The sequence below is a fragment of the Pezoporus flaviventris genome, unplaced genomic scaffold (assembly GCF_033815535.1).
Source record: "Pezoporus flaviventris isolate CSIRO_AGI_PZ_B2104156 unplaced genomic scaffold, CSIRO_AGI_Pfla_v1 ptg000037l, whole genome shotgun sequence".
NCBI lineage: Eukaryota > Metazoa > Chordata > Aves > Psittaciformes > Psittacidae > Pezoporus > Pezoporus flaviventris.
This window is the reverse complement of record NW_026892585.1, coordinates 12,442,135-12,460,038: the sequence shown is the minus strand read 5'-3', so window position 1 is coordinate 12,460,038 and position 17,904 is coordinate 12,442,135. Positions and strand designations below refer to the sequence as shown.

The 17,904-nt window shown below is 48.7% G+C and overlaps 2 protein-coding genes across 2 annotated transcripts; one reads left to right on the top strand and one right to left on the bottom strand.

Annotated features, from left to right (window-relative positions):
* Positions 1–2,311: 2,311 nt before the first annotated feature.
* On the bottom strand, positions 2,312–8,156 carry LOC133275226 (heat shock factor protein 5-like). Its single transcript, XM_061465073.1, has 7 exons — positions 7,649–8,156; positions 6,235–6,614; positions 4,869–4,871; positions 4,415–4,498; positions 3,242–3,589; positions 3,014–3,155; positions 2,312–2,376 (listed from the first exon to the last, which is right to left on the bottom strand). The coding sequence occupies exons 1-7, from the start codon at positions 8,154–8,156 to the stop codon at positions 2,312–2,314; spliced, it is 1,530 nt and encodes a 509-aa protein (XP_061321057.1).
* On the top strand, positions 8,155–8,676 carry LOC133275246 (uncharacterized). Its single transcript, XM_061465091.1, has one exon. The coding sequence runs from the start codon at positions 8,155–8,157 to the stop codon at positions 8,674–8,676; it is 522 nt and encodes a 173-aa protein (XP_061321075.1).
* Positions 8,677–17,904: the final 9,228 nt, after the last annotated feature.

Genomic DNA, 17,904 nt, shown 5'->3' with positions numbered 1-17,904 from the left:
ATAAAGCTAGAAATAAGATTCAAATGTATGACTAAAGCTATAAATAAGATACAAATTTATGACTAAAGCTATAAATAACATATTAATTTATAAATAACGCTATAAATAACACAGATTTAGGAATAAATCTATAAATAAGATTCAAATCAATGACTAAAGCTATAATTAAGATATAAATTTATGACTAAAGCTATAAATAAGATAAAAATCTATGACTAAAGCTATAAATAAGATAGAAATATATGACTAAAGCTACAAATAAGATTCAAAACTATGAATAAAGCTATAAATGAGATATAAATTTATGAATAAAGCTATAAATAACATATTAATTTATAAATAAGGCTATAAATAACATACAAACTTAAGAAATAAAGCTAGAAATAAGATTCAAATCTATGACTAAAGCTATAAATAAGATATAAATTTATGACTAAAGCTATAAATAACATATTAATTTATAAATAACGCTATAAATAACATACAAACTTAGGAATAAAGCTATAAATAAGATATAAATTTAGGAATAAAGCTAGAAATAACATATTAATTTATAAATAACGCTATAAATAACATACAAATTTAGGAATAAAGCTAGAAATAAGATTCAAATCTATGACTAAAGCTATAAATAAGATATAAATTTAGGAATAAAGCTAGAAATAAGATTCAAATGTATGACTAAAGCTATAAATAAGATACAAATTTATAACTAAAGCTATAAATTAGATATAAATTTATGACTAAAGCTATAAATAACATATTAATTTATAAATAACGCTATAAATAACATACAAATTTAGGAATAAAGCTATAAATAAGATTGAAATCTATGACTAAAGCTAAAAATAAAGATAAAAATTTATGACTAAAGCTATAAATAAGATACAAATCTATGACTAAAGCTATAAATAAGATATAAATTTATGACTAAAGCGATAAATAAAATATAAATTTATGACTAAAGCTATAAATAACATATTAATTTATAAATAACGCTATAAATAACATACTAATTTAGGAATAAAGCTATAAATAAGATTGAAATCTATGACTAAAGCTAAAAATAAAGATAAAAATTTATGACTAAAGCTATAAATAAGATTCAAATGTATGACTAAAGCTATAAATAAGATACAAATTTATGACTAAAGCCATAAATAACATATTAATTTATAAATAACGCTATAAATAACACAGGTTTAGGAATAAAGCTATAAATAAGATTCAAATCTATGACTAAAGCTATAAATAAGATATAAATTTATGACTAAAGCTATAAATAAGATACAAATCTATGACTAAAGCTACAAATAAGATTCAAAACTATGAATAAAGCTATAAATGAGATATAAATTTAGGAATAAAGCTATAAATTACATATTAATTTATAAATAAGGCTATAAATAACATACAAATTTAGGAATAAAGCTAGAAATAAGATTCAAATCTATGACTGAAGCTATAAATAAGATATAAATATATGACTAAAGCTACAAATAAGATTCAAAACTATGAATAAAGCTATAAATGAGATTCAAATCTATGACTAAAGCTATAAATAATATACAAATTTATAACTAAAGCTATAAATTAGATATAAATTTATGACTAAAGCTATAAATAACATATTAATTTATAAATAACGCTATAAATAACATACAAATTTAGGAATAAAGCTAGAAATAAGATTCAAATCTATGACTAAAGCTATAAATAAAGATAAAAATTTATGACTAAAGCTATAAATAAGCTACAAATCTATGACTAAAGCTATAAATAAGATTCAAATCTATGACTAAAGCTATAAATAAGATATAAATTTATGACTAAAGCTATAAATAAGATACAAATCTATGACTAAAGCTATAAATAAGATATAAATATATGACTAAAGCTATAAATAAGATACAAATCTATGACTAAAGCTATAAATAAGATATAAATTTATGACTAAAGCTATAAATAAAATAATTTATAAATAACGCTATAAATAACATACAAATTTAGGAATAAAGCTAGAAATAAGATTCAAATCTATGACTAAAGCTATAAATAAGATATAAATTTATGACTAAAGCTATAAATAACTTATTAAGTTATAAATAACGCTATAAATAACATACAGATTTAGGAATAAAGCTAGAAATAACACATAAATTGAGGAATAGAGCTATCAAGGACATAAGAGTTAGGAAACAGAACAGAAGAGGTTTGACCCTGAACCCAGGCTCCAGCTCTGTGCCGAGCGCTGCTGCCGGACTCGCAGGAGGGAACCAGCCGCCAGCCGCTCCACGGGTTCACACGCTCCTCACTCCGCCGTCTTCCTCCAGAAGCAGCCCCGCTTACAGGCTCCACCTTCCGGCTCCTGGGGATCTAGGAAGCAAACACCACCGAGGAAGTGGCAGGCTTTGCCTACGGCTCAGCTGGCAGCACGCACAGCACCTCTGCTGCCATCAGGGACAGTCCAATCTGGCCAAAGGCGGCCTGCGACTTGAAAATCTGAGCGTGTTTTTCTCCTGTGTTGCAGCACACGTATCAGCAGGCTGCTGTGACATTTATTTAGTGATCTGAGCCACAAAGGTTGCGCTCGGGCACTCACTTGGGCAGCGTGGTGGGGTTTTCCCCTCTTACGTCAACAGTCACCTCATTAGTCGGAGTTCCCTTTGTGGCACTCTCACCCTCCAGCAAACATACCCACAGCCTGCATCTCACTGCTGTGTACTGTGACATGCAGGGCTCTGACACAACTCCCACAACTTCAGCGTTTATTGACTGAGAGAATTTATTCCCTGGTCCACCTAGGAGTCCTCACCACCAGCTTGCGTATAGAAGCGTGTCGGCAAGTACGCCGAGAGCTCCTACGAGTGCAAGAGTTGAACTGAAGGCCCAGTGAGGTACTTAACACTGCAGACAATAACTCAGCTCTTGTGATCTCCCCTTGCCGCAAGAGTTTCAGAGCAGCTGTCTTGGCCACCTCTAAAAAAGGCAGGCTCTCTTAGCAGGGACTTACCCTGCTGTGAGCTGTGTCTTCTCTTCCTGCACTGAGGTTTTGCAGAGGACCCTGGCTCTTCCGCAGCTTTCTTCACTGCCTCGCTTCCTGAAGTGAGCTCTCTCTCTTCCCTCGCAGATCCACATTTAACACTCTCATTCTCCTTTAAATAAACACACCAACAAATGAAATAAACCCAAAGACCACTCAATAGTTTCCTGGGGAGTTTTACCTCCATTTAGCACTTACTTGCTCTGCACTGAACAGCTCATCCACAGCAAACATTTCAGATGACTGAGCTGGGTTGTGATCCAGCTGTTCTTCAGGGGCTCCCTGTGTGCTCACAGAGTCTTGCGCTGTTTCAGCAGCAGCAGCGCTTTCTATGGCCGCATTGATGTAGCTTTCCAACAGCTCTCCATCCCAGCTTTCTGCAGGCTCCGGTGTCACTACATCAGCGCTCTGCGATGCATACATCTCCTCGAGAAACTGAAGCACATCTTCGTAGCTTAATTCCGGCAACTTCTCGTCCTCCAATGCATGATGTGCCCCATCAGAAGGCAGGCATTCAGCTGCAGAAGGTGGCTGCAATTCAGGACTCTGCGAGAAACAAAACACAGGGAATTTCCAGATCAAAAAATCACAACTGTTTTGAGTCAGGGCTGATGGCTTTAATGCTTCTGAGGACTGTGCAGGTCAACCCTTTTTCAGCACACACCAGCAGAGCTTGCTTTGCTTATTCCCTCTGAGGAAAAAAGTATCTCCAAGCTGCTGGAATGCGAAAGGAAGCCCTGGCATTTTTACTGAAGTTCTTTTACTATTTCATAAGCCAGGCCACCCAATAAGGTGCAGTTTCCACCAGAATTCTAGAAAGCATTGACAGGAAGCACTGGAGCTCTTCAGTGATAGGATAGGATAGGATAGGATAGGATAGGATAGGATAGGATAGGATAGCTCTGAGCTGGGGCCAACTCCAAAAGTCAACTTGGTTCTTCTCACGCAGACAATGAAACTCAGGACTGCCACAAGTTGTCTGGGACACAGAAGTGGAGCTGATTCCCAGTATCATAACATTAAAGAATCCCATTTTGTGCAGGCAAGGACTTTCTTCAAAGATAAACGGAGACTCGTGAACTAAAGCGAATTATGGTGAAGTCAAACATAACACTTTTCGAGGAAAAGAACACTCTGCCGATGAGGACACCCGCAATCCCGCTGCCCTGAAACCTCACCTGCATTACAGCACTGCCCCTTTCGTGTTTCAAAGCGGTGCTTTCAAATGGCCATTGGCAAACCACGTTACTTTTCCTTTCGAAAGCAGATCCAGTCCCAAACTTCTCTCCTTCCTGCCGCAAGAACCCAGAACCCTGCGGTCCATGCATGGGGTCTCCTCCCTTCCCCCTGCTCTCTGTGCGCTGCACTCACCTGCACAAAGACGAAGTCGGTGGACGCCGCAGCAGCAGCACTGGCGCTGACACTCAGAAGACCTCCCTGGGCAGGGGGTGAACACTGCGGGGTGCCTGCAAAATTCAAACACAGGGATCAGACTGCCAGAACTGCTGCCCAGGGTGTACAGTTCTGTTGCTTACTTGCATTAAACACTGCAGTAACCGCTCTGTAAGCCAACTCCCTGAAATGGATTATGACCTCCCCGCCGATTGTAAGACTGAGTTCTCCACCTTAAAACATATTTCTTCTAAAGTATGTAGACACAGATCCAACATACGCATTGCAGAATTAACCAACACACACGGAATCTTCATATTCACTCCTCTCTATCTTAATATCACCTTTTTTCGATTTGGCTGCTCGACTGTCTCAACACAACACGCCACAGAAAGGGGATTCAGACAGGAAGGGCATGCATGTTCACGCACACACACTGGAATGAAAATGGGATCTTATTCCAAAAAGCAGCTCTGTAGATGAAGCAGTTTCTGCGGGTCTCAGGTTTTGGTGCCACGCAGAGAGAACTTACAAGGAAAGGCACTACTGGCAGGACAGAGAATCTTTAAAATCTGCAGTCCTTCTGGGCGAGAGAGAAATCCCCCATGAAATCAAATCTAGGCCAATGTTCACAGTAATTAAATGGTACAAGTGTGACTTGAGGCGGCCATGTGATCAGAGGAACTTTTGTCCATTTTGGAGCAACAAACACAAGAGCTAAACAACAGGGAGCGAGCTTGTGGACATCCTTCCACAGCAGCACGAGACACGTGTCTGACTCCTGCTACCTCAAAAGCTCGTTCTGAGCAACCTTAGGATGAAATCTGGACATCTTTCAGAAGAACACCCTGTGACCTGCAAACATATTACAGTTCTGGATTGTGCCAAAAATCGAATGATACCTGGGCTTCACTCCCTGGGAACGCCAAAGGATGTTGACAAAGGCAAGAAAACCACCAAAGAAACCTAAAGGGCTACTGTAAAAACAGGGCGAGAGAGCAAAGGAGAGATTGGCTGTAACCTGCTGGAGTGATCCTAAGGAAACAAACATGTAGTACAAAGAGCCTAGTTTCTAAGAGAAGAAAAGGAAGAACCCAAAGGGAAAAAGCGCTTGTGAAACAGGAGGCAGGTGTAAAACGTAACGTCCTCACCATAGGCTATAAAAAGCTACGAGTAAAGTAGAAATTGCACAACTCTTGCACTTAGTAGAGCTTATAGTGAAAGCAGCTCGTGAATCAAACGCGCTGTAATGCCTGTACATCAAGGGGACGAGAACACAGGTAACCGTGTAGCAGCCCAGACTGGTGAGCGATTCTGACCGGGTCTGAAGTGCAGAAGGGTGCTCAGAAAGAACGGTTTGCACTCACACCACCTTTTCTTGGTTTTTTTTTGCCAGCTGCAGCAGTGCCTGATCTAACAGCAAGAAAAACTGCACCTGTGGAAATCCCACTGATGGGCTCGGCTGGCAAAGGGGCCAATTCTTTTGTAATACTTCAAGTGCTCCAGCTGAATCAAGATTCCACACACACCTGCTTCACCCACACGCTTTTGTCCTTCCCTGCTCATTGCAGAGAAGGCATTTCTAAGCTCTCCTGTCTCTGATACAGCTCATCTCATCAGAGCCAGAAGAAATGAGCGGCTAAAGCACATTCTGTCACAGGCTGGTTGCAAGTATACGGACAGGGAACACACATCTCTTTGCGAGCACACGCGTCAGATACACACGCAGTGACAGAGCACTGGCGGAAAACATTTCATGCATCGCTTGGCAGGAACTTCTCGAGCAGCAAGCGGAGAACTTTTGCCGTACCCGTTGGATCCCGGCCTTGCAAGCACTGCCCTGGAGACGCGCAGCTGCCCCGTTCTGGAAGGGCAGCACCGGCTGGAGCCCCTCGCTGAAGCGGCAGAAGTGAGCACACGGTCTGGAGAGTGTACGTGACCTCCGTGCAACACTTGTGGAGGACGGGAAAGGGAGCCCCCTGGCCTGGGAAAGCTGGGAGAGCCCCGTGCCATGGCAGCCACGCAACAGAACCCTGCCATGGTCTGGAAGGGACCGGAGGCTGCTGGGAAGTCGCTGCCTGGAAAGCAGGGGGCTCCTGGCATGAGGCGGCTGTGCTGGAGGGCAGAAAGCAGCTGTCTGGATGACAAGGTTGAGGAGCCTCTCCTGCAGTCACCAGTCCTGCAAAACAAAGGGAAACAAGGACTAAGGGAAGGAGTTTTCACTGGCCCTGAAAGGCAGGATGAGGAGCCAAGGCTCCACAACGTTCCCTGGGAAGACCACCTTTGCTCCGATATTCTTCATCCAGAAACAGACTCTATTCTTACACCTAAACATACAGTAACTGCTGCAGCACTACCACCTGAACACACAGGAACACCAGTGCTGTGCCAACACACAGCCATCTCTGGAGCATTCAGTCTCCTGAAACCCTCAGGAGCAAGTGATCGCTACTTAGAAATGCGCTATTAGAAATCAAAATGCGCAGGAGCTGACCAAACCGGCACAAGCCGTTTAGGAAGCGCTGCGCGTTACATCAGGCAGTAAGGTAAAATAAAGGGGGAATGGTGAAGCGGGGCTCGACCGAACTCCAGTGCGGACAGCACAGGGGCAGCCAAGGCAGGGGCAATGTCCAAATCCTAAACGTGACTCTGAGAGCACTTGATCACAAGTCCTTCAGTTTGTCAAGGAAAACAAAACCAAAGCCAGCTTTTTTCCAGGTAGCTCAACCGGTTGAGTGTAAAAAAGCTCAGACTTTGCCGTTTTGTTACTTCCAAGATATTCCCTTTCATCTTCCCTGGTTTCCTCTCTCGGTCAGTTACGGCTTCATGAAATGGTACTTGCCCTCACACGGTTACCCATCGCTTCACACAGATTTAACGACAGCTTATGGACAACCCTTCAAGGAGAAGGAACGTCCATCTGGTAGGGCTGTGCCAGCTCCACAGAGCCAGGGTGAGGGTGTTGTTACTGCAGCCCCCGACGGAGGCTGTCTTGCAGCCGAGGGGCAGACGGAACCACACGCGAACCTCGCTCCCCGTGCCTGCCGGCAGCCCATCTCCCTGCATGAACAACAACGGCTTTCCCGCAGCGGCGGAGCTGAGCGGCCGCCAGCAAGGTCAGGCAAGCCTGCTGCCTGCGGGGGTGCCGATCTAGAAACCCCGCAGCACCCAGTGCTTCTCGGGGCCCCGCAGCCCGGGGCCACCCCAGCTCACCGGGCCTGGCAGCCTCGCCGAGCGTCGAGGGCGGGAGCTGGGAGCGCTGTGCCGGGCGGCTGGGCAGCTCCAGGCCGGCCGCCAGCTTCGCCTTGTTGGCCCTCGTCAGGCGCTTGAGGTTTACGAGGAGCTCGGGGCGGTCGCGGCGGAAATGGGGGCTGTAGAAATGGAGCAGAGCCCCGGCGGAGCTGCCGCCATCGCCCCCCGCCGGGTCCTGCAGGGGCCCGGGCCCCGGCCCCGGCCCCAGCTTGCGGAACCCATAGAGGTTCAGCTGGCGGACGAAGCTGGCGAAGTTCCTGGTCTTAAAGACCTCGCCGTCCAGCGCCGCCCCGTCGCCGGCCGCCTCCGCGCCCAGCAGCTCTCGCTCGAAGAGCCGCTGGTCGATGAGCAGCCCCTCGCCGCGGGCATCCCAGCGCACGGAGCCGCAGCGCGGGCTGTTCACCAGCTCCCAGAGCTTGGCCGGGAAATGGCTGGGGTTGAGAGCAGCGGGCAGCCGCTGGCCCTCCATGGCGCTCCCCGACAACGGACGCACTGGCCACTCGCGCTCCAGCGGCCGCCGGGCAACGCCCGGCCCCGTCGGCCCGCCCTGGGGAGCGACACCGGCCCGAGCGCCGCCCGGCACGGGACCGGCTTCAGCCCGCGCTGTCCGCCGGCCCCGGCCCCGCCACCGCCTCGGCACAGCCGCACCTGCAGCATCGCCGGAGCCCGCCGGGCCCGCAGCGCCTCCCCGCTCCCCCAGCCCCGCCGCTCCCCTCGGCCGCTCCCCGGTCCCTCAGCCCCAAGAACAAAATCACGACAACAAGTTAAAAACCAAACCTGCAGCACCAAGACAAAAGCTCAAATCTCATCGCTATGAACAGCTCTCCAACAAACTTTGCTCCTCTACGTCTAGGCAGGGAAAAGAGAAACACGAACCAGCACTGATGCGCAATGCAACTGCTCGGCACGCGCTCAGCGATAACCAACCTGACCCGAGCGGCGACCTGCTCCTCCCGGCTGACTCCCCCCACTTTCTATACTGGCCATGACGTGCTCTGCTATGGAATACCCCTCTGGCTGCCTTGGGTCAGGTGTCCTGACTCTGCTTCCTCATGGCTTCCCGTGCCCCTCCTCACTGGCAGAGCAGGAGAGACTGCAAAGTCCTTTGCTCAGCCGAAGGGCTACTGAGCGACAGCTAAAACATCGGTGCGCTACCAGCGTGCTTCCCAGAACCAAGCCAGAACACAGCACTGCGCCAGCCACAGGGAAGAGAATCAATTCTAGCCCAGCCAAAACCAGGACAGTGTCCACCCCTTATTCCATACCATTCCCGTCATGCCAGGTCAAACTAATTCTTCAGAGCTTTAAGACCTTCAGAAAAGAGACAACTTGCTTTCTCCATAGCACTCTAAGGGCAGCAGGCAATCTCCTTCCGCATCTCCTTACCTCCTTTCTCTGCCGTGCTGTTGTTCTTAGACCTCAAGGAAGAAGGAACCACTAAACTCTCCCTCATAAGCACAGCGAGTGCTCAAGGCAGCAAGCGGAGGAGAAGCCAAGGAGAAGCCCATGGACATCGGTAGACCCCAGCACTCCAACAAAACCAAAACTCCTTTCTTCCCAAAGCAAAGCCAAATTCAACTCATGCTTTTCATCTCAGCAAAACACGATAAAATGAAGCCAACTCCCTGCACACCTTCCTCTCTCTCCAAGCTCAACTCTCCCGGAACAATCAGCAGCTTCAGGGAACCTTCTGGTGCCTGCTAAGGGTAACAAAGCCCACTTGTGAGCACCTTGCTCCCACTCTTCTCACTGCTCATTCTGTAGCTGAAGCCCACCAAAAATAATCCAGCGGGCTTTATGAGGACTTACGGAAATATCAACTTAATTCCTACACGTGGGGACCTCCAGAAAGGTGCCCCCAACACGGTAATTTGCCCTTGCCTTGCCACCTTAAACACCACTGCCGTACTGATCCTCTGCTGCATCGCTTTGGTGTCCTGGAGCGCGGCTCCACAGTGCCAACGTGCAGCCGCTGTTCCAAAGGACGTAGTGCCAGGACAGAAAGCAGTCGCTGAGCAGACCTGCAGAATGGTGCTGCCAACGCGGCAAAGAGACCTTGTTTGCCACCAAAACCACCATCTGCGTTCCGCCCCTCTGCTGAATGCACACGGGTGGCCTGGAACATGCACGCGCGATGTGCCAGGACAGAAAGCTCGTGCTGCACATCACCTACACACGGAGACCTTGGGAACAGTGCCACCGACATGGCAAACCACCCTTGCTTAGCCACATAGAAGTGCATCTGCGTGCTGCCTACAGAGTGCACTCTCAAGCGCCACAGAACCAAGCTCCCTAAGTGGAAATGTCCGGATCCTGCTCCTAAGGCTAATGGGTTAGAACAGAAACAAGTAACGGGACATGTTCTACGCAGGGAGTCCTCTGGAACAGTGCTCCCAACATGGATAGCGTCACTTACTTACACACCTAAAACCCCATCCCTGGAAAGCCCCACTGAACAGCACTCTCTGATGATCCACAAAAGAGCTCCCAAAGTGTGACCGTCCAAATTCCGATGTTCGGAATACAGTAAGAAACAGAAAGCTGGTGCTTGGCATCACGTAAACAAGGTGCCTTCCTCAACAGTGACACCAACATGGCAATCCACCTTTGCTTAGCCACTTAAACCTACACCTGTGTACGGCCACACGGCAGCACTCTCAGACACCCCATAAAGCAGGCCCCTATGTGCGAATAGCCAGACCCTGCTCCTAAGCCTCATGTCTTAGGACAGAAACAAATAGCTGGGCATGTTCTACACAGAGAGCCCTCTGGAAGGGTGCCACCAACACGGATATCCTCACTTACTTAACTCACATAAAACTCCATTTCTCAAGCCTCACTGGACACCACCATTCAGTGACCGAGACACCGGCTCCCTGAGCGTGAATGTCCAGACTCTGATTTAACCCCACGGTTATTTTATCCCCACGTTTTCCCCCTTCCAGTTCCCCTCCTGCTCCCATCTTCACACACCCCCCCCTTTTTTTAAATATTTTTTTTTCCCACAGGTCTCTCCTTTTTTTCTCTCTCCCTCCAGAGTTGTTCGGGGATTTTTTTTCTTCCCCCCCTCCCCTCCCCCCCCCCCGTTTTTTATCTATGCATTTTATCCACTTTTTCTCCCCCCTTCCCCCTCGCACATTTTACCCCCTTCTGGTTGGTGCGTTTTTTCCACACAGACCGTGCCCCTTCCCCCCCCGTTTTCTCCCCTGTCCCTTCTGCCCCCCAAATCTCCCCCTCTCCACGTTTTTCCCCCTCCCCAATGATTTTTTTTCCCCCACTGGTTGGTTGATTTCTTCCCCACAGTGTTGGGGTTATCCCCCACCCACCTTTTTTATTTCGGCTGGGAGCAGCACTCTCTGATGATCCACAAAACAGCTCCTAAAGTGGCGTGACACTTCTCAACAGAGATGCGGTCGGTTGTGACTTTTTTGCTAAAGATTGTTTCCTAAAGGGTTATGTGAGAAAACGGAGACCATATGCTCAGGAAGATGTATCTGTACTCTGCTGTCAGTTTAAATACCTAACAAGCTCAGTATCACAGTCTGTATTACAAAGGCGCTGAAGTGCCTTTGCACCTTGCAGTGCCCTTGTGAGGTTTTATGATGCCCATGTTACAGATGTAAAATCAAAGATGGCTTTGTAAATCTCCACTGGCTGAGAACTGCGTCCCCGTTTTACAAGGCTGTGCTAGTTGCTACTGTTAAAGTTTCTGGCCAGATCTGCTGTAAACTGAACAGTTACAAGCTGTAAATATGGCGTGGTCAGTGATGCTGTCATGGTTAATACCACAGAATAGTTGTGGTTGGAAGATGCCTCTGCAGATCCTCTAGTCCAACCCTCCTGCTAAAGGCAGGGTCAACCAGGACAGGGCAGGGCAGGTAGTGCCAAGCTGCTGTGTACCACCGTGGATGCCTTTTGCTCTGTCTGTGCCAAGGTAACCCCTTTCTCTGCCTCAGGAGGTAATACTGAACGTTGAGTAAGGACAGTAAGAAGCAATAACAAGTGCTAAATTTACTCCTGCTCTCTTATGCAGAATCCAGGGAGGGTTTAGATGAGCTCCTAGGCAGAAGTTCTTCCCTGTGAGGGTGCTGAGGAGGTGGCCCAGGGCTCCCAGAGAAGCTGTGGCTGCCCCATCCCTGGCAGCGTTCAAGGCCAGCTTGGACGGGGCTTGGAGCAAGCTGCTCTAGTGGAAGGTGTCCCCGCCCGTGGCAGGGCTTGGAGCTGGATGAGCTTTGAGGTCCCTTCGACACAAACCAGTCTGGGATCCATCCCGCGATTCCACCGCTCGCTGATGCAGGAGGACGAGCTCTCCCTCGTCCTGCAGCACACGAGCAGCGCGCCCGGGGCTGCCTCCCGCGGCCCAGCCAGCACCACCCGTGTCCGACCGCCGCCACCGGGGACTACGGAACCCCCCGCCCGCGGTCCCGGGCCCCGTCCGTCGGTCGCCGCCGAGTGCCGCGCCGGGGCTGTGTGACGGCGCCATCTAGCGGCGCTCTGGAGCAGCGCCGCCCGCTCCGCCCCGGAGCCGTTACTACTCATCCCCTTCGTTTACCTCGGTGGAACACATGAGCGCACCCGGTGCCCTCGGCAAGGCGCAAGGCGCATTGTATTGTTGCAGCAGCATGCTTTCACAGTGCTGCGGTTAGTGCGTTACTGCAGTTGAACCTCGGGCCACGTTACTAACCAAAGCACTTCAAGAAAGCCACCCAAGCGCGCTGACCTTGTCGCAAAGAACCAGGTTTTGCCTGCCCTTCGCAGGCAGCAGTTAAGTTCAGCAGTCTAAAGGGGTGAAGAACACACGGGCACACGTGAGAATGGAGGCACGCACCCAGAGGTAGAGTGCAAGCTGGATCGTTTATTGAAAAGATGACACGATATTTAGATGCTTCCAAGCAATTAGCCAAGCACATCTGCGTTTGCCTTGCGGTTACATCAGGTGAAAGGTCTATCTGATTTTCTTATCGACATCCTCTTTCCAGTTCTGACGTCCTCGTTCCTTGCCACTTCCAACGTCTTCCAAGTACCAGTCAGGGACAGGTCACTCTTAATCGCCTGCTGTAGTTCCTCCTTCCCATGCTCTCTGACAGCTTTGATACATTCCAACCCCCACAGGCACACACACATAAATAAACCCCAAACAGCCCGAACCACCCCCCCACCCCCGATTTTACAAACTAACATGCCCACAGCTTACTTCCATCTTACAAACTTCTCACACCTAGATTCTACTTCCCAGGATTTCTGCAAAGGCGCGGGGTGGGGGTGGGGGTGTGGGGGGGTGGGGTGGGGGTGCGTGTGTGTGTGTGTATTGAAAGCCAACAGGCTTTCTGCATGTGTTGTCCTATTTACACACCTTGAGATTCCAGCTGCAGCGCCCTGCTCCAGAAACAACCACTCACATTGCAGTTTATTCCTTGAACGCCTAAAGCTACGCGAGGATGAGAAAACCCAGGTAACAGCGCCTGGGGGTGTTTAGTCTGGAGAAGAGAAAGCTCGGGGAGGACCTTATCACTCTTTACAACCGCCTGACAAGAGGATGGAGCCAGGAGGGGGCTGGTCTCTGCTCCGAAGGAATGGAACAAAAGCAAACGGCCTCTTTGGAAGGTAAAGAAAAGCATGAATTTCAATCACTTTTGCTGTACTCAGAGTTGTAAAAGCGGGTGATGCACAGGTATGTTACAGAACCATTAATACCGGGGGTACAGCCTAGCCTGCCTTAATCCTCAAACCTTTTGTTCCACTTCATGCTAGAGATTTGCTAGAATTCAGCCTCTAGCTTTGCCTACAGCCATGTACTACGTAACTGTATTCTGCTTTATGTCATAGAACAGTTAGGACAACTAAGAAAAAGCAACTGTTTTCCTAGGGTTTTCATTTCTCTTCCATCACCATCTGTTACATATTTCACACTGTTCAACTCTATACCCAAATTCCTCACAAACCCATAAAACAAAGACCTGATGGGATTAATTCTCATCAAGCTCTTTCTTTTTTCTGAAAAGGAAATTGCACCTCTTGTACCTCAATCTGCTCCTTGCTGCTTGCTTCATATCCATTCATGATCACATCTTCTCTTTGATCCACCCTTTGGCTTTCCCCTGCCTCCAACTCCTTCACTGCTTTTTGGGAATGCTTTGTATCTCATTCTTCTTTCTGACTCATTTTCCATCTTTTTTCTTTTCCTTGCTCAGATCTTGGTACGGTTCTGGAAGCTGGGAGGTTCCATGTCCTTTAAACATACTCCTGGAAGTCTGGCCTGTTTAAATTCAAACCACTGTTCACATTTCTCCAATTGAGTCAACTTTCAGGAAGGCCTAGAAATCCTGACGGGTGTTTCAGAGGATAAAAGCAAAGAAAACTGCAGCAGCTGGACATGAGCAAGCAAAAAAGGAACCCCCACTTCTCACTTGTTCAGACTTATTGAAGAGCTTTATAGTGTAACAGAGTCTTTGCAGCCATTTTAAAGTTAAGACAGCACATGGTTAACTTTAGGGTTAGGAACAAAACCAAATGTAACTTCTTGACCATGGTCAAAAGCTAAAGAAAGCATCCAAAAACCTGACAGTTCCACTGTGCTGTTATCTCATGTACAAGTTCTCTTTCCTCAGTTTTAATTAGGTTAAGTTTAAGAATAGAGATAGCCTGCTCTTGATATCATACCTGTAACTGCGGATGCGCTGCTACAAACACACCACTTCAGTCACCATTAGTAATGCCACCGTGATAGCTTTATTCCACTCTCAAATGAAACATATGCTCATCCTTAATGATGCACTACTTAGTCGTTTGCATTCAAATATGCATAGAAACATCCAAAAGAGTTACCATGAGTTTTTATCAAAAAGCCTAATGTTCATGTTTTTTTCCCCAGTACAGCTATATTTTCCTTAAAAAGTATTGTATGTATCAAAACTGTAAGGTTTATCCCATCACTGTCAATTGTCTTTGAAGAACTGTCAAACATCTCAACTGCAATGAACTTCAGAAGAGTCTCAAGAAAAAGTTTTTAGCTTTCTAAATGTATGACAAGAGGCTTCGTCTTTTGTGGCATGAAGACAACCTGCCATTAGCAAGTAATCCTTGTGTTTACAGCCTTCTTTCAGGAATGGTCTCAACTCCAAATCTCAGCTGAGAATTCACACCCTGCACAAAACTAACCCAAGGTCACAAGATACATTATGCAGATGGCGAGTACTGCAAGATCCATCGACGTTTTTTTTTAACAGCTCTTTAAAGACCTAATGGTGCAGATTAAGTACAAGCTTTTTGCCTCAGTATAATACACATTTTTAATTAAAATAAACCACGGAAGACCAATATCTTTACATTTTATTCCTCAGAAAAAGAGTCTTAAAAGAAAGCATGCAGTAGTCCTCTTGTGCTTAAAATATTCAATGCATCAGAAAGCCAAAAGGAAACAAGAAACACACGCATTTTGGTACACCGTGATCAGAAAGGTAACATACTAAATGTATGGCATCTTCACCTGCATCTTCTCCACTGTCTTCATCAATCCCATCATCCATAAGTCGTTCCTTTAAAAACAGAAATGGAAGCAATTCAGCTGCTTCTTTTCAGACCTCTAACACGAGGTCACCAGCAGCACCTTCCTATGTTAAGCAACTTCTCTCAGAACAACCTCCTGAAGAATAACTAGCACGAAAAGAGTCTGCCATTGAAGTAGAGACCATCGGCAATTGTCAGCCTAGAAAAACACAGGATTTAAGCTGCAGGCACAACACTGAGACCCAAACTGAAAGCTTTGGGGTTAATTTGACTCCGTTTCATTGAAGTTGACTTTCTGTGCAGGCATTACAGCATACTTTATAATCCATAGGAGTCTCAGAAGACACGTCTGCTCTTTACTCACCATCTCTTCAAATGAGAGTTATTTGCATGTTGCCCATCACGATTCACATCCACCTTAATGGCTACCTGCTCTTGGCCTCACTCCTGCTTAAAGGGGAACCATCCAGCTCGGTGTCTGTGAAAGAAAAAGGAACAGCTGAAAAGCAATCTTTTGAATGGAACAAAAAGGTTCTTCTGCTACACTTGCTCCCTAAATGCAAATGTCCAGCCCCTGCTCCTAAGCCTAATGCGTTAGGAGAGGAAGCAGGAGCTGGGCATGTTCTCTGCAGATTGCTCTCGGAATAGTCCCTTCAACATGGATATCCTCACTTATTTAGTCACCCAAAACTCCTTCTCTGTGAAGTCTCACTGGGCACCGCTCTCTGGCGAGCGACACACCAGCTCCCTAAGTAGCAATGTCCAGACCCTGCTCCTAAGCCTAATGTGTTAGGACAGAAACCAGGACCTGGGCAAGTCCTACAGGTGGTGCACTCCAGAACAGCCCCTCCAACACGGATATCCTCGCTTACTTAGGCACCTAAAAGCCCATCTCTGTAAATTCTCACCGGCCAGCACCCTCCAGTGAGATGCTTTGGGGGATGCTCCGGTGACCCCCTCCCGGACACACCGGGACCGGGCACCCCCGGGGCCTCCCTGCCCGCTCCCCTGGCGCTGTCCCGGCTGCCCCCCTCCCGCTCCCACCGGTTCACCCCCGCACAGGAGATGCGCTCCCGCCGCACGCCTCTGACCGCCACTTGCAAGCCGAGGGCAGCGCGGGGCTGAGCTGACCCCGCCCCGCCGCCTCCCCGCCACTTACCGGGGCGCTGTCGGACGGGCGGGGCGGACCCCGAGGGCACGGACCCGGAGCCGCCGCTGCCCAGCAGCGCTCCCACGCGGTGCAGCCGCTCCAGGGGCTCCTTCTCTGGGCCGGTGCTGCCTCGCCAGACCCAGCGGCAGCGGCTCGGAGCGGGAGCGGAGCCGGGAGCGGCAGAGCGGAGCGCAGCGGCGCGGAGAGCCCCGGCGGGAGGCCCCGGGGGCTGGGGGGAAGCGGGGGGCACCAACGCGGGGAGCGGCGGAGGGAGGGCTCTTGTTCATCGCGGGCAAACCGCAGGGTCGTGTCCCCCCCGCGGAGGGCTGCATCCAGCCTTGCCCGTGCTGCTCCCGGGGGCTGCTCCTGGGCACCGCGGCTCGGAGAGCCTTTGGGGAACCTGCGGAGTCAGTCTCCCTGGGAGACAAACCGCTGGGCCCCGCAGCAGCCGCTCTGTGCTCCGCAGCACGCTCGCAGCATCCTTCATCCCGCAGCTCCGTAAGAAAGGGATGGCTCCGTCACATCAAGGGCTTCCTTTTATTGCAGTCCGCATGGAAAACAAGCAAGATTCCTGCCTTCCCTACGCTGGGCACTATGAACACAAACCCCGCTGGCTCAACCCTCGGTCCCGTGGCCAGAGCCGACAGCGCGCACAGCCGGGGGAAGCTCCCCCCCCGCCCCAGCCCCAAACAAGACACCCCTGCAGAACAGCAACCCTCACCTGCAGGCTGAGAACCTGCTCGTGCCAGGGAAACGGCAGCCACCACAACTACGGCCCCAGGGAGCTGGAGCCGCTCCGCACCGCGGCCAGCCTGCTGGCGGAGACCCGAGGGCGGGCACGGGACACGCACGGAGGGAAGGACCCGCACGGAAAACCTGGGGAGCACGGCTCACAGACTGCAAACGCCCGGCACCTGCTCTGACACCCGATGTGCCGGGACAGAAAGCTCGTGCTGCCCATCACCTACACAGGGAGACCTCGGGACACAGTGCCACCAACATGGCAATCCACCCTTGCTTAGCCGCATACATACTTCTGCGTCCTGCCTAAATAGAGTGCACTCTCAGGCACCACAGAACCAAGCTCCCGAAGGGTGAATGTCCAGATCCTGATCCGAAATCTAATGCGTTAGTTCAAAACCAAACAGCTGGGCATGTCCTACACACAGTGCTCTCCAAAACACTGCCACCAACTTGAATATTCCCACTTACTTACACAAGTCCATCCCTGTAAAGCCACATAGGGCACCACTCTCCAGCAATCGAGACCCCGGCTCCCTAAGTGTGAATGTCCAGATCCTGCTCCTTAGCCTCATGTGTCAGAACAGTAACAAATACCCGGACATGTTCTAAACAGTGTGTCCTGCAGAACAGCGCCAACAACATGGATATCCTCACTTCCTTCCACACCTAAAATCCTGTAAAGCCTCACTGGACACCACACTCCAGTAATCAAGACTCCAGCTCCCTAAGTGCCAGTGTCCAGAACCTGCTCCTAAGCCTAATGTCTTAGGACAGAAACAGGAGCTGGACACGTGCTGCGCAGCTATAAAGCTATAAA